Source organism: Zootoca vivipara, chromosome 6 (assembly GCF_963506605.1).
Source record: "Zootoca vivipara chromosome 6, rZooViv1.1, whole genome shotgun sequence".
NCBI classification, from domain to species: domain Eukaryota; kingdom Metazoa; phylum Chordata; class Lepidosauria; order Squamata; family Lacertidae; genus Zootoca; species Zootoca vivipara.
In genome coordinates this window covers 94,301,183-94,315,264 of record NC_083281.1, presented here as the reverse complement: position 1 = coordinate 94,315,264, position 14,082 = coordinate 94,301,183, and the positions used below count along the sequence as shown (strand labels likewise).

The 14,082-nt window shown below is 49.7% G+C and overlaps 1 protein-coding gene across 3 annotated transcripts in view; it reads left to right on the top strand.

Moving 5' to 3' along the window:
- Nucleotides 1–14,082, top strand: part of KCNIP3 (potassium voltage-gated channel interacting protein 3) — a 106,214-nt gene that overhangs the window by 15,886 nt on the left and 76,246 nt on the right. Inside the window, exon 1 of one of the 3 annotated variants that reach the window (XM_060276415.1) lies at nucleotides 6,125–8,551. The exons of the other annotated variants lie outside the window; for them this stretch is intronic. Within the exon in view, the coding sequence (XP_060132398.1) occupies nucleotides 8,122–8,551 (430 nt within the window). The 5' untranslated portion in view covers nucleotides 6,125–8,121. Of the gene's footprint in view, nucleotides 1–6,124; nucleotides 8,552–14,082 lie in introns of those variants that run through there. 3 annotated transcript variants of the gene reach the window in all.

The window sequence follows — 14,082 nt, the reverse complement described above, 5'->3', positions numbered from 1 at the left end:
GTGTGTCTCCTTTGGGGTATGGGGAGGGCAAAAGCACTCCCAATTGGTGATTGGCTGTGGGTGGGCTTCCTCCTAAATGAGAATGGAGATGTGTGAATTTGCCCATCTTCCAAGTGAGAGGGAGAATGCTGGGAAGCTGCTTCTGCCGTGAGAAACATAAAGGCAGCTCACAAATATATACCGGTATCCAGTGTGATTGGTGGGTATTTTGTGGTTTTGATATTTTATATTGTTTTGATTGAGTCATATAATATTCCTTTTGTATTAATATGCAGTTTATTGCTTTGGCGGCCTTTGGACCAAAACGTGGTCAATAAATAGACCATCACATTACATTGCATAATATATTCTCCCCCACACTCTTCAATAGTTCTTCCAGTTCCAGGGATGTGCACAGGTATTCCTGTACTTCTGTGCACACCTTTTAAAAAATCTTCACAATGTGTGCAGCAGCAAACTTAGCAGCAAAATAGAGGCTTGTGCTTTTTTTCTTTTTTTTGAAAGAATGGAAATACAACATCTGTTTCTTTTTGGGTTTTTAAAAACAGTAGTAGTAGTAGTAGTAATACTGTTATCTTGCAGAAGAACTCTGTATTAATTTGTTGATGTGTCTGCAGTCAAAATGTATGTACTGTGATGATGGCTTGCGAGGTCAACTCCTTACATGCACTACGTAAAGATTATCTGAATTTGCCTTCTGAAATTCAGGGTGCCTTAACCTGGCAATGGTAGTTTGGGCTACTGGAAGCAAAATGGTGGTCAGCTGAGGAGCAAATGGTTTTAGTGGGTGTGCCAAGAGTGATCACTCACCAAAACAACATGACAAATTTCCCACCAAAAGGATGCACTAAGAAAACTCCCCACCAGCCAGCTACTATGGCAGATTGTAAAATTTTTACTTTTCAGAGTTTTTGTTTGTTTGTTTTTTGTTTTTGCAGAAAGGGAAAATCCAGCTTTAATCTGGGGGGAGGGGTAGAATACAGGCTGGCATTTGGGTGCTAGCAATGTTGAGTGAATGCCGTGAAAAACCCAAATGCAGCACTCCTTCCAGAACTAACTCATTTCTGGAAGCTCCATCAAAAGAACTTCACTCTCGTTTTGTACCCAAAGAAGGGACGAGGGACCTAAAGTACATATTGTTGGGTCACTGGCTCCCTCTAGTGGCAAATATACAATTTACTTTCTGAACTACTGTTTTAGCAAAGGATTGTCACGCTGATGCAGCAACCTAAGAAATCTGACTTAGGAGAGCCAAGTCTGTCCAGTGCACTTAGGGGTTGCCACCTTTTTAGCTGGCCCTGTTCTGGTGCCTTTAATGTTGCCATGCCACTCAGACATTTGGCAGCTGAAGTTTTTTCTGTCATTCAAGGGGGATAATTTCACTTGCTGAAGTCCTCTGGTTGTGTCAGCTTAAAAAGGTAAAGGTACCCCTGACCATTAGGTCCAGTCGCGAGCGACTCTGGCGTTGCACGCTCAACTCACTCTATAGGCTGAGGGAGCCGGTGTTTGTCCGCAGACAGCTTCCAGGTCATGTGGCCAGCATGACTAAGCCGCTTCTGGCGAACCAGAGCGGCGCATGGAAATGCTGTTTACCTTCCTGCCTATTTATCTACTTGCACTTTGATGTGCTTTCGAAATGCTAGGTGGGCAGGAGCTGGGACCGAGCAACGGGAGCTCATCCCGTTGCAGGGATTCGAACCGCTGACCTTCTGATCGGCAAGCCCTAGGCTCTGTGGTTTAGACCACAGCGCTACCTGCGTCCTTTGTCAGCTTAGTGTCAAGCTAAACAGGGGTACAGTACAGCCAGTTTTAAAATAAAAGAAAGGAAGCCAGCTGCATCATGAACTATGATGCCCCACCTCTATTTGTTCCCAGGTCAAATAATTTGTCTGCCGTAGAAAATGTCCCCAGCGTCCCAGCAGCTGGGATGCAAGAGATCAGAGCGATGTAGCCCTGTATCTTCCAGCTTCAGCTTTGTCACAAAGACCTGGTCAATGTAGGGCTGGCCATGTCATTCAGCAGAATGAGGAAGCCACCTTGGGTGGCAGAAGCAGAGGGGCAGGACGTAGACAGACCTGGGGGGGGGGGAGGCACATGGCCTGCCAAGCTAGCCTGATGCACTCAGGTGCCGTGAGGGATCCTGCCTTGCCACCAGGGAAGGCACCAACTTGTATTTTGCCCCAGGCACCAACATGCTTTGATGTTATAGCGAACAACTGTACTAACTCAGTCGTGGAGCATCTGCTTCGAACACAGAAGGTCCTGGCTTTATTTATGTTATTTATTATGTTTATATCCCACCTTCTTGTCCAAGGAGCACAAGATGACATCAATGCCTCTCCCCGCTTCCTAATTAATCCCCACAACAACCCTGTGAGGTAGGTTAGGCTGAGAGGCACGGCCGGCCCAGAGCCAGCCAGCCAGCTTCATGGCTGAGTGGGGATCTGAACCTTGCTCTCCCTGGTCCTAGTCTGACACTCTCTAACTGCTGCAACATGCTGGCTCTCAAAGGTTCAGTCATTGTGGGGGTTGGCTGGAAGATCAAGACTGGAAGACTGGATCAGCTTAGAACAGCCCCTGCCCCCAGTTCTTGCTTACATTACTCTGCAAAGGGTTATATTTAGTGGTGACATACATGTAAAAGACAGACAACATGTGATGTGGTGTGGTCCAAACAGGTTTTGGCCTTAGCTTGAGTCAGATTCCAGGGACAGTGATGGCTTTGTGTGTACTTCTCCAGCCACTGCAACTCCACACCATCTCCAGGAAGGACTGGCAGAGAGGCATCCTGGTCTGAAACCCTGGAGGGTCACTGCCAGTCAGTGCAGGCTGTACTGAACTAGATGGACCCATGGTCTGACTTGGTATTAGGCAGCTTCCTGTGTTGCTCTTAGGTACAACCTAGCAACCCATCTCTGATATAATAAAATGGCCTCTTGTCTCGTAACAGTTGGAGGACAAGCCAAGTCCAGTTGTGTTTTGCTTCCCATGAATACCATGAGCTCATGGTGATGCTGAAGGTTCTCAAGCCGATGGCCTCACTCTGGAACTGTTTGCCACAAGCAAAATACTTTGCGGGGCAATGTCAGCTACCATTGTGTTCATACAATCTGTGTTTCATGGCGATGCGTCAGGCTGGGAGACAAAGCACAGGAAGCCTGGTCTGTTTTTCTTGCAAGCCCTGTCATGCGCTTTCTTTATATCCCTGTGGTATTATCTTTAGAGAAGATAAGCAGCAAAGATGTTATAATGACTCTTGATCCACATTCTTGATGGTTGTGGCTTCAATGCATATTGGGTCTAACACTGAAAATTAGCATTTTAAACCAGCATTGTTGATATGGAATTTGCTGATGGAAAGGATTGTTTTTATTTTTTATTTATTTTATTTATTTTGTCTAAATCATGGGCTCTTCTTTAAAAAGGCAAAACATCCCCAGGGCAGTTTGAATGAGCTCATGGTGCCCAGGGGGGTGCGCGGGTGCATGCCAGGGTGTGTTCATGCGCCCGGTTGCAGGGTGTGGAGGGTGAAGGAGCCTGCTGTGACACCCCAGCCCTTGCCGCTGACCCCACCAGAGTGACCCTGCCCTGCACCAGAGCTGCCTGCCTGCCCTCTCACCCCCATGGTAACACCCCAAGTGCGGACTGGTGCTCATCTCAGCAACACCAGGGGAGGCGCGCTGGGCCAGGGTGTGGTGGGGGCGCCTGCATGAGGGTGCCTGCTTTGCGCCCCCCCCCCAAAAAAAACCTTGCCCAGGGCCACGGCCCCTCTGGCACCCCCATGCTATGCCCCTGCAAACTGTTATCAGTCAGGGATCAGCTTGCCATTCCTCAGCAGCAACCATAGGAACCAGCTCCTAGGGGCCAAGGAATCTTCAGCCCTCCCAATAAAATATTTGAGCTCCCCTCCCTAAGTTGATGGGCATTGCCATTCAAATGGTGTGTGTGCACTATGTCAGGTGATCAATTAGGCAGGATGCCCCCCATATTTTGTTCAAGTCGGCACCCCTGGCGGCAACTAGCCTTTGACAGCCTGGCTGAGTTGGATGTACAGTGGTACCTCGGGTTAAGAATTTAATTTGTTCTGGAGGTCTGTTCTTAACCTGAAAATGTTCTTAACCTGAGATACCACTTTAGCTAATGGGACCTCCTGCTGCTGCCGCGAGATTTCTGTTCTCATCCAGAAGCAAAGTTCCTAACCCGAGGTACTATTTCCGGGTTAGTGGGGTTTGTAACCTGAAGCATCTGTAACGTGAGTTACCATTGGAGTGGTGTCTCCAAACTGCCAGGCCAATCTGTAAGTGTGACTTTGCACTGACCCAGCTCAACAGTGACTGTGATCCACACAGTTTAGCATAACTGAAACTGGAGATGTTAGTTATAATAATAATAATAATAATAATCATTTATTATTTATACCCTGCCCATCTGGCTGGGTTTCCCCATATTGCTACCTCAGGCATAGAAATGAGAGTGATTTATTGGGTGGATTTTGCACATGCCTTTTAGAAACTAACAGGACAAACACTGTATCTGAAGCTCTGACACAGCCTTCTTGGAAATGCATCATGAGCTGGAGTGCTAAAGCCATTATGCATACTCAGATGGCTGTGAGTAGCATAATCTGCATATCAGATTATGCTACCGGTAATATATATCAGGAATATTGCTGCTGCTTGTGAACTGCAGGTGATGAGCAGGCTGAGCTCACTCCACAATATTCTGATTCGGAAATTGCTAATCTTCAATTGTAGAAAATAATAAACTGGAATCAGACCCTCAAAAAGAACCCCAAAACTTTAGTATGCTATACTTAGGAACCATCCAAGGTTACAAAACAAAATGAGTTGTGCTTCTTTTAGAGTTCCCTGCTAATTTCTGATCCTTTAATATTTTATTGCCATGTTTACAACCTTGAGGTCTCAAAACTTACTTTAAAGAGAAAGCCCACCCCCCATTTGTGGCCTTGAAATTGTACACCTCCCATTCTCAGTCTTGCACATCTGAAATCCTGCAAGATCTCTAGGCAAAGGCATCCATAGTTAAGACTTTCAGTAGGAGAGGAAATCCCTGACTGTAAAAATAAAATAAAATGTTTTGTCACTGAGAAATAAATCAACCAACCTTTATTACAGTTTACAAACCTAATCTGAAACCCAGATTGCGGCTTTCAGGAGAGCATGTTCCATGAACCCACCTGCGTATAGAATCATAGAGTTGGAAGAGACCACAAGGGCCATCCAGTCCAACCCCCAGTGTAGTATTTTCTACACTGGCCTTGCCAACCTGGTGTCCTAATGTATGGGACTACAACTCCCATCAGCCCCCGCCAGCACAGCCGTATGATGCTGAGGCTGGTGGGAGCATGGCCATGTTGACTGTGGCTGATGGGAACTGTGGTCCAAAACATCTGGAGGGCACCAGGTTGTATCTTGTATCTGCCTTCTCTCGATCAAATACCTTTCAGCAGGGTTCTCCCTCCTCCTTTTTCCTGCCCTCCTATAGTACTGTTACTGGCATTCTGAGCCCAGAACTTTAGCTGGTGAAGTTTTTTCCATCAGTGACCTCCATGCCAGGAAAAAGCCACACCGGTCCAGTGAGGCCTCCTGCCTTCAGGACCAGCCTGGCCTCTCTTGGCTGATGCTCCCAGGGTTGAAGAACCCCAGCTTCAGCTTTTCCTCCGTGCTGGTGTCCAATAACACAGGGGGAAGCAGGAATGGTCTGGTGCTGAGCTCTGTTACTGATACGCCTCCTCGTGGGATTGGGATTCGTGGACACAGCATTTCCTAGCCTGAGCTGTAAACCAAAGAAGGTGGCGGGGCGGGGGGCTGAGACATCACCTGCAAGGGAGGAGAGGAGGCTGGTTCTGCACTTGAATGGAGAAGCAACTCGAGCCTGGCCAGTTCAGAGTGTGTATAAGGAGGGGGGAGACCACCTTAAGAGCCTACAACAGCTGGTAGCCCTAACCTGCGGTTGCTGCTCTAGGGCTGAGAAATCAATGTGGCTCAGGCAGCGCCAAGTTTAGGTGACAAGCCTTCAAGGTTTGTTTGTCATTGCACAAAGTGTGTTGCATGAAGGAATGGGACTCTTCTGGGCCGGGGGGGGGGCAGTTCCTAGAGCAAGCTTCAAAAGTCTGCTGTGTTCCAGATGTTTTGGACTACAGTTCCCATCACCCCCAGCCAGAGCAGCCATGTGATGCTCTGGCTGATGAAAGCACAGCTGTACTAGCTATGGCTGAAGGGAGTTGTGCTCTGAACATCTGGAGAGCCACAGGTTCCAGTCCCTGATCCAAGTCTTGCATGTGCATCATGTCATATCTTGGCTACAGCAGCATTTCAGATACCAAAATAGGCGCCGACTTGGTGGCACCGACCAGTGACGCATGCGCCACTATGTCATGACATCACTTGCGCCATCACGTGTGTGCGAAAATGGGCTCCACGCTCGGCTGCCACCCCCCTGCTGCCTTACCTCCGCTGGCTGTCCACTGCCACTGTGACAAGTAGGCCAAGGCCTCTGCCTCCACCGCAAGGCCTCCATTGAGACCCGCGGCAGCCACAGGCATACTTCCGGAGGTGTGGCTGCAGGGGGGCTCAATGGAGACCTCACGGTAGAGGTGTTAGCTGAGTTCCCGCGGAGGCAGCGGAGGTGCAATGGTGGGTGGGCAGTTGGCAACGGAGAGCTTGACCTAGCCTCGGCGGACAGCAGCAGTTCAAGGTGGCCTGGGCCTCATTTGTAGGCAGGGGGGCAGCAGTGGTGGGGCACGCTGCGCTGAGCGCCCATCTTCGGGAAGAGGCCTCCTCTGCCCCCTCAATATTTCAGGGCTCAGCCCCCTGTCTACAAATATTGCAGGGCTCGAGGCCCCAACAGCCCCATAGAGATGGTGCCTATGATGGCTTAGTATTGGCAGAATGCAAGGGTGCAGAGCTTGGCAGCAGCCACAAGGTGGGTTAAACATGCCCAACTGCACTGAAAAGTCAACGGTGGGTCTGAACTTAAAAGAACAAGAGCAAATCACTACGAATCTACTGCTAGGAAATGCTTGCAGCTGCATGTGGAGGAGCGGAGACACGAACTCGGTTCCCGAGATTACAAGTCTACCGCTCTTAACCACTACACCACACTGGCCCTCAGAGAGGTTGAATGGGGGTGTGCGTGTCTTCCTGTCTGGCCCACCCAGGACCTGCAGACACACTGCTGAGCCAGGGAGGGCATTGCAGCGGGTGCCACCACAATGACTTAGAATGGAAGGCAAGAGGCGGGGGCACCATATTTTGGTGTTGCACAGGGTGCCGCTGAAATTTGAAAGCCCAAAGTCTGCTACTGCATTTGGTTGGCCACTGTGAGAACAGGGTGCTGGACTAGATGTGCCCCCTTTGGATCCTTCCCAGGTCACCTCTGCTTCAAAGGCCACACCCCTCGCCAGCCGCTCTGCGTCTTTGAACTGGGTTAGTGCCTCTGTCTTCCCTGGATGGAGAGGTGTGTGTCTGTGTGTGCATAGAACAAGGTGAGAACAGGATGCTGGGTAGATGGGCTCCCTTTGGCCTGATCCAGCAGCCGGGCTCCTCCCATGCATTCCCGCAGGCAAAGGAGCAGACAAGCACTGAATATTGAGAGGAAGGGAATGAGCTGGCCGAGGAGATCTGTGCTGGGGTCCCCAGTTCAAGAATCATAGCTGATCCTCAAGCAGCTGGAGGGAGTGGCACAAGAGAGCGATGAGTGCAGAAAAATAGTTGTGCCAGCTTGCAGGACTCTGAGGGTTAAAATGCATGGATAATCTTTTTATCGCTCTCTCTCTCTCTCTTGTCTCTTCCCTCTTCTCCCTGGAGACCACAGGGGTTGAGTTTGAGTTACTGGTAAGCGGATCCTAGTTGAAGCAGGAAAGCAGGGATTCAGGGGCTCAGCAGGCACTCCAGGCGGACGAGGCTGACCCCACTACGGATGGGAGTGACGGCTTCCCAGATCGTGCCCCCCAAGAGCCCCTGGCCACAGAGAACAGCCAGAGAGGGGGAGGGAAAAAAGGCTGGACTCCACGGAAAGAGAAAGGAGTTTGTGGACTCCTGCAATCAGGTTAGAAAGTGAGTGAATCATAAGTTGAGGGGAGGGTGGGAGAGAGGGGAAATGGAGAGCAGCCAGCTAGGGAAAATCCAAATTTGGAAGCGGCCTGCCTTGAGAGGCCAGGAGATCCAGAGAGGCAGTCAAGCGGAGGAAGAGGCAAAGCGTATGCAGGTGGAGAGGGGAGCAGGGTCAGTGCAGCAAGAGGCAGGCGCCTTGCTCTCTCCCAAGGCAGCCCGAGCAACTTTGCAAGTCAGGGGAGCCCAAGGCAGAGGAGAGGCGAACCTGGCAGTGGAGAGGCTGCCGCAGAGCCTGCTGGAGCGCAACGGGATGCCCCTCAATGGAGAGGCAAAGGCATCAGCATCGTCAGGGAAGCCTGTGCGCTACCTGGAGGTGCGCCTCAAGATTCGCGACTACCGGCACACTTGCAAGAAGCAGCTCTACAACCTCATCAGCTGCTTCGTCCGCTTCATCTCAGGCAACCTGTCATCCGAAGGTAAGCCCAGGGGTCTGCCAGCAGCTTGGAGAGGCAGCTGAGGTCACTCGTTGGACTTGCTTGGTGGCAGGAGTTACTTCCCTGGATGGTTCCGAGATGTGCTTAGAGAAGTAGATTAATTTTTGTGGAAGATGTTTGAGCCCTCCTTGAGGCCTATGCTGTGGCCAGAGGGACCTTGCCCTCTAGGGAATTCTAGCCTTCGCCAACCTGACGCCCTGCAGATGCTTTGGGCCACTGCTGCTATCAGCTGCAGGACTGCGTGGCTGATGGGAGTTTCCATCTAAAACACCTGGAGTGCAGCAGGTTGATGCAGAAAGTTTCCACTCTGTGGCCCATCTTGTTTGCCTCTCTTTGCATACTTTCCCCTTAGCAGGTACTGCGACATCCCAGCTGCTTCTTCTCCCCGACCCCAGATGTGGAAACAGCTGGAACTTCCAAGCCACATGGAATGTTACTTTTTTTAAAAGCGCCAGACCTTTGTTACCCACAAGAGAGGTTTCTGCAACAATAGCTGGCACTTCCAAAAGGAAAAATATAAGTGGTGGGTTCTGGTGGCCCCCGGGTCACAGGGTGGTGTTTTTCAGGAAACTGGTAGTTTTCCAGCTCGAGGGCTCAGCGCAGAGAGGGGGGGAAAGAGAGAGGGGAGAGAGAGAGAGAGGAGAGAGAGAGAGAGAGGAGAGAGAGGGGAGAGAGAGAGAGAGAGAGAGAGAGAGAGAGAGAGAGAGAGAGAGAGAGAGAGAGAGAGAGAGAGAGAGAGAGACTCTGTTTTGGAGAGAATAGGTCATCTCCGGTGAAAGTTTCGTATTTCTTGCCTGGGTGTTGTACAGGCAGGAGTGTGTGCTGTTGAAGATCAAATGAAAGTGATGTTGCTAGGATGGCAAGGTATAATGTTAATTAATCCTGGACACCGACCTTTGCGCAGATGCCTGCTGGTGGGATGAGTTCCTCATAAAGGAGAAGCCTGCTGGTTCACTCACATCCATGTTCCTCGCTTAAGCTCTGCACATGTGTCAGCTGTTTAGCCAGGGGACTGGCAGCAGAATGTGTGAACTGGCTCAACAGGAAATAATTCTTCTTCATTCAGTTTTCTCCCTGCCTTCTGAATTTCAGTATCACACCCACCAGAAATATTACAGTCTCAAAAGACATAAGCTTCCATGCCCTTCAGTCTCCCTTGGGTGAGTTGAATTGGGCTGCACAGATTAATCAGCTACAGCTGTAGTTGATTAATCTGCTGGTGAAATTGCTCAAAGTTTGGAAAGAACCCTCTGGCCTTTTCACACTCTCTCCACACTGGCCTTTTCGCGTCTCCTGCTGCCTGGGTGCCCATGCGTCTTGTTTTTCAGAATGGGGTCCTCTAATGGAGGGCAATCTACTCCCAAGTACGGCTTAAGTGGTTGCAGCCAATGTGACAAGAAGCCAACTTCCACTTGGGCAACAGACATAGCTGCCAAGTTTTCCCTTTTCTCGCGAGGAAGCCTATTCAGCATAAGGGAAAATCCCTTAAAATAAGGGATAACTTGGCAGCTATGGCAACAGAACATCCACTTTCTCACCTGCCCTGCCCCCGCAGCCCCCAGATCTGCTCCAGAGAGTCCTCCAACCCTTCAGAGCAAATCTGGAGGACATACTGGGGGACGGGGAAGTGTTGTTGCATGTGTGGAAATGTGTCCTGCTTGTGCACAGACACCACTGGATACAATCCAAAGACCCATCTTGATTGAAGTTGTCGCTTCATCCTGCACAACAGGCAGGCACATGGGTCACCTAGGCACAAGCGATGTGAATCGGGGTCGTCTTTTTAGATGATTTGTAAGTGGCAGCTTACCTACTATATTAGCATAAACGAAGTATGTCGTTGCTTCACTGCATTATTTTTCTGTGGCAACAATTCCACATCAGGGCTGGAGCAACCCTCTTCTGTTGGGGGGTGGGCTGCAGTCCCTGTGGTACTCTCTCTTTCTTCCTCTTCCTGTCTACCCAGTGAGCCTGCTGGGGAAGGGGCAGATCATTTTTACCAGAGGTCCACCTGCAGGGTCCCCATTCCTTCCACCACTCCATCTGTTCTGGTTCCCCCCCCCCATTCCTCTCCCCACCCCACCCACTCCTCAAACACCTCTCCTTCGAGGCTCCCCTCAGCTGCATGAAGTTTGGGTCATTTCTCCATCCATATCTCTGCAGAGGTTTTAAGCCTAAGTGGCACTCTAGTTCCTTCACACCATAAACATGCATCCCATTTAGAAGTTCTGGTAGTCCCAAAGTTGAGATGTCTTGAAGTTAGAGTAATTCATAGATAGTCAATGCAGTTTCTTCCAGATGTTCATGGACTACAACTCCCATCATTCCTGACCATTCATCTTGCTGGCTGTGGCCGATGGGTCTTGGAGTCCAACAGCATCTGGAGGGTAGTAGGTTGGCAGTCCCTGGAATTATAGGATTTTGGATGGGGTCTTGTAGTTCAGTCCTGCTGTTCAACAGAAGCATCTTATGGATGGGGATTCCTGAATGATACCTCTATTTTGTGGGGTGGGGTGGACAAAATGTAGGATAGGGCTGGGCAGTTAGGAGTAAGTAGGGGTGGAGAGAATTCTGGTTTGCTCCGCATTTGGAGTGAACCTTCCCATTTCACACATACCCAAACCATGAGTGGATTGGAATGTTCACCTGTGGATTAAATGGCATAATTTGACTGACATGGGTGCATGCTGTGCCTACAGGGCAGTCTGAGGGCTGTCACTCTCTTCTTCCTAACATTTTGAGCATCTTAAGCTGCATAGAGAAGATTGGTTGCCACACAGTAAAATTGCTTTGAAAAGGTTCCCAGGAAGAGACTGGATGTTGTACTGTGCAGCCCCTTCCTGGGGAGTTGTACAGGAAAACTATATGGCTGCCCCCATGCATGTACTTACGGAAGTGGACATCATTTTTTCCGTATGCTGTAAGGCTGGCAGGGACATATGTCCCTTCTTATTATGGATGCCAACTGACTGCACCTGACTTCCTCCACTTAGTTTCTCACTCTTGTGACATGGGCAAAACCTGCCCTCCAGACCTGGCAAGGGATGGTATAGAAGCCATGCTGTCTGTGTAATGGAGTGTGCAGTGCACACACTCTACGGCAGGCATCCCCAAACTTCGGCCCTCCAAATGTTTTGGACTACAGTTCCCATCATCCCTGACCACTGGTCCTGTTAGCTAGGCATCATGGGAGTTGTAGGCCAAAACATCTGGCGGGCTACAGTTTGGGGATGCCTGCTCTACGGCATGGGTAGGCAAAGAAAGGCCCGGGGGCTGGAACTGGCCCAGTTGCCTTCTAAATCCTGCCTGTGGATGGTCTGGGAATCAGCGTGTTTTTACATGAGTAGAATGTGTCCTTTTATTTAAAATGCATCTCTGGGTTATTTGCGGGGCATAGGAATTCGTTCACCCCCCCCCCCAAAATAGTCCGGCCCCCCACGAGGTCTGAGGGACAGTGGACTGGCCTCCTGCTGAAAAAGTTTGCTGACCAATGCTCTACGGCAGGCATCCCCAAACTGCGGCCCTCCAGATGTTTTGGCCTACAACTCCCATGATTCCTAGCTAACAGGACCAGTGGTGGGGGAAGATGGGAATTGTAGTCCAAAACATCTGGAGGGCCGAAGTTTGGGGGTGCCTGGTCTACGGCACCAAGGGATTCTGGCAGAAGGGCTTTGCAGTCTTGCTCCAAGGAGCACCAGGGCAGCTGTCAGGCAGGTGGCGCTCTTGGCCTGGACTTTGCTGTGCAGCAGCAGCAGCAGCAGCAGCCCCTCCTAATGGCCAGGGGAGGCACTGCAGCTCATTTGCCCAGCCAATATAAATTTAGGGTGTTTTGAGGCTGCCCCTATTTTGCATGTGGGATTCAATCACATACTGCCCAATTAAAGTTGTGCAACAAGAGTTGGTTTGGAGTTCTTGCATTACACACCTGCTTCCCCCATGGACACACACACATCGAGCTTTTTGCAATAAGGAAAGTGACATGAAATGCACAGAGTAGGTGTGGGGCAGCAATTGCTGTGACACAATCTCATCTAACCTGCAGACAAAAAAGTGAGACTGACTGCTCAATATAAATAACTGATGTTGTCTGACCTCCCCACAAATTTGGGCAAGGTCCAACCTCCTTCTTCTCATGGCCATTCTGGAGCAGGAGGAATAGGAGGGTGGAGGGGGTCGTGGTGCAAGTTGGAGGCTCACTGAGGCTTATTTCTATAGTGCTAAATTATTATTTTGCCTTGCATCCAAACTTTCGCCCACAGCCTCCCTCTCTGCAATTTAGCCCCAACTTTAGTCATTCATTCCATTACTGATATATTATTATAGCATTCCTCTTCCCCCCCCCCCCAATTTTTTTTATTTGCAATGGATGGTTTGGCTGCCACTGGTAAATTTGTAATTAGAGGCTTGTGTTCCTTTTGTCCCATACTGTCCAATGAACCAAACGAGATCACAGTTGGATTCAAAGACACACTGTCATTTCGTAATTTTTTCAGGATGCTTTCAGGCGGAAGTGTAGTTGTACTGAGTTGTTGAAAACTTGCAAACAGGCCATTAGCAAAAGGAAGAGGGGTTGATTGTTAAGCCACCTTGGGAATTGTAGCTTCCTTAAAGGAGAACAGGGATCTCCTAACAACTCTCCATGCCCTTAAGGAACGACATTTCCCAGGATTTGGCAGGGCAGGTAAGATATGGCTGTTTAAAGTGGTATGATACTTCTTTAAATGTATAGTGCAGATGGGAACAATGGCATGCTGGAGGATACACCTGCAAAAAACCACCAGTCTGGAGAGGCCCAACAGGCTGCTCATTTCCCCTCTGCTGGGAAATGTCCTGCAAGTCCATTGAGCTGAGGGATAGCACCTCTCCTCTGCGGCCTCGACTGACGGTTTCAGCCTGTGGTGGTTTGCAGGGAGTTGAGTGTGTGGATTGTTCTGACTCTCTGTGACTTTTCTGACACAGGCCGAACTTCTGTGCTGAACCTGTCCAGCCACTGAGCTTCCCACTTTACATGTATGTATGAGGTCTTTGACAAATAGCTGTACATATAGATTTTGGACCCTGAGGCTCAGTGCAGAGCTACACTTTCCAGCACCCTTAACAAACTATGGTTCCCATGATTATTTGGTGTGTGCACTTTGAGTGGTGCATATGTCAGACAGAAACCAGAGTTACTCAAGGACAGAAGGACATAGCCCAAAAGGTGGCAACCATGCACAAGGAGGCAAATGGAGAAGCCCTGGCCACAGCCTTATGCTTCAGCCCCCTTTGCTGAATAGGATATTATTTGGGGGATGGAGGCTAGTGCCATGTGGTGGTCTCCACAGGGTTCTGTCTTGGGCCCAGTCTTATTCAACATCTTTATCAATGACTTGGATGATGGGCTTGAGGGCATCCTGAGCAAGTTTGCAGATGACACCAAATTGAGAGGGGTGGCTAATACCCCAGAGGACAGGATCACACTTCAAAATGACCTTAACAGCTGGGCCAAAGCAAACCAGATGAATTTTAACAGG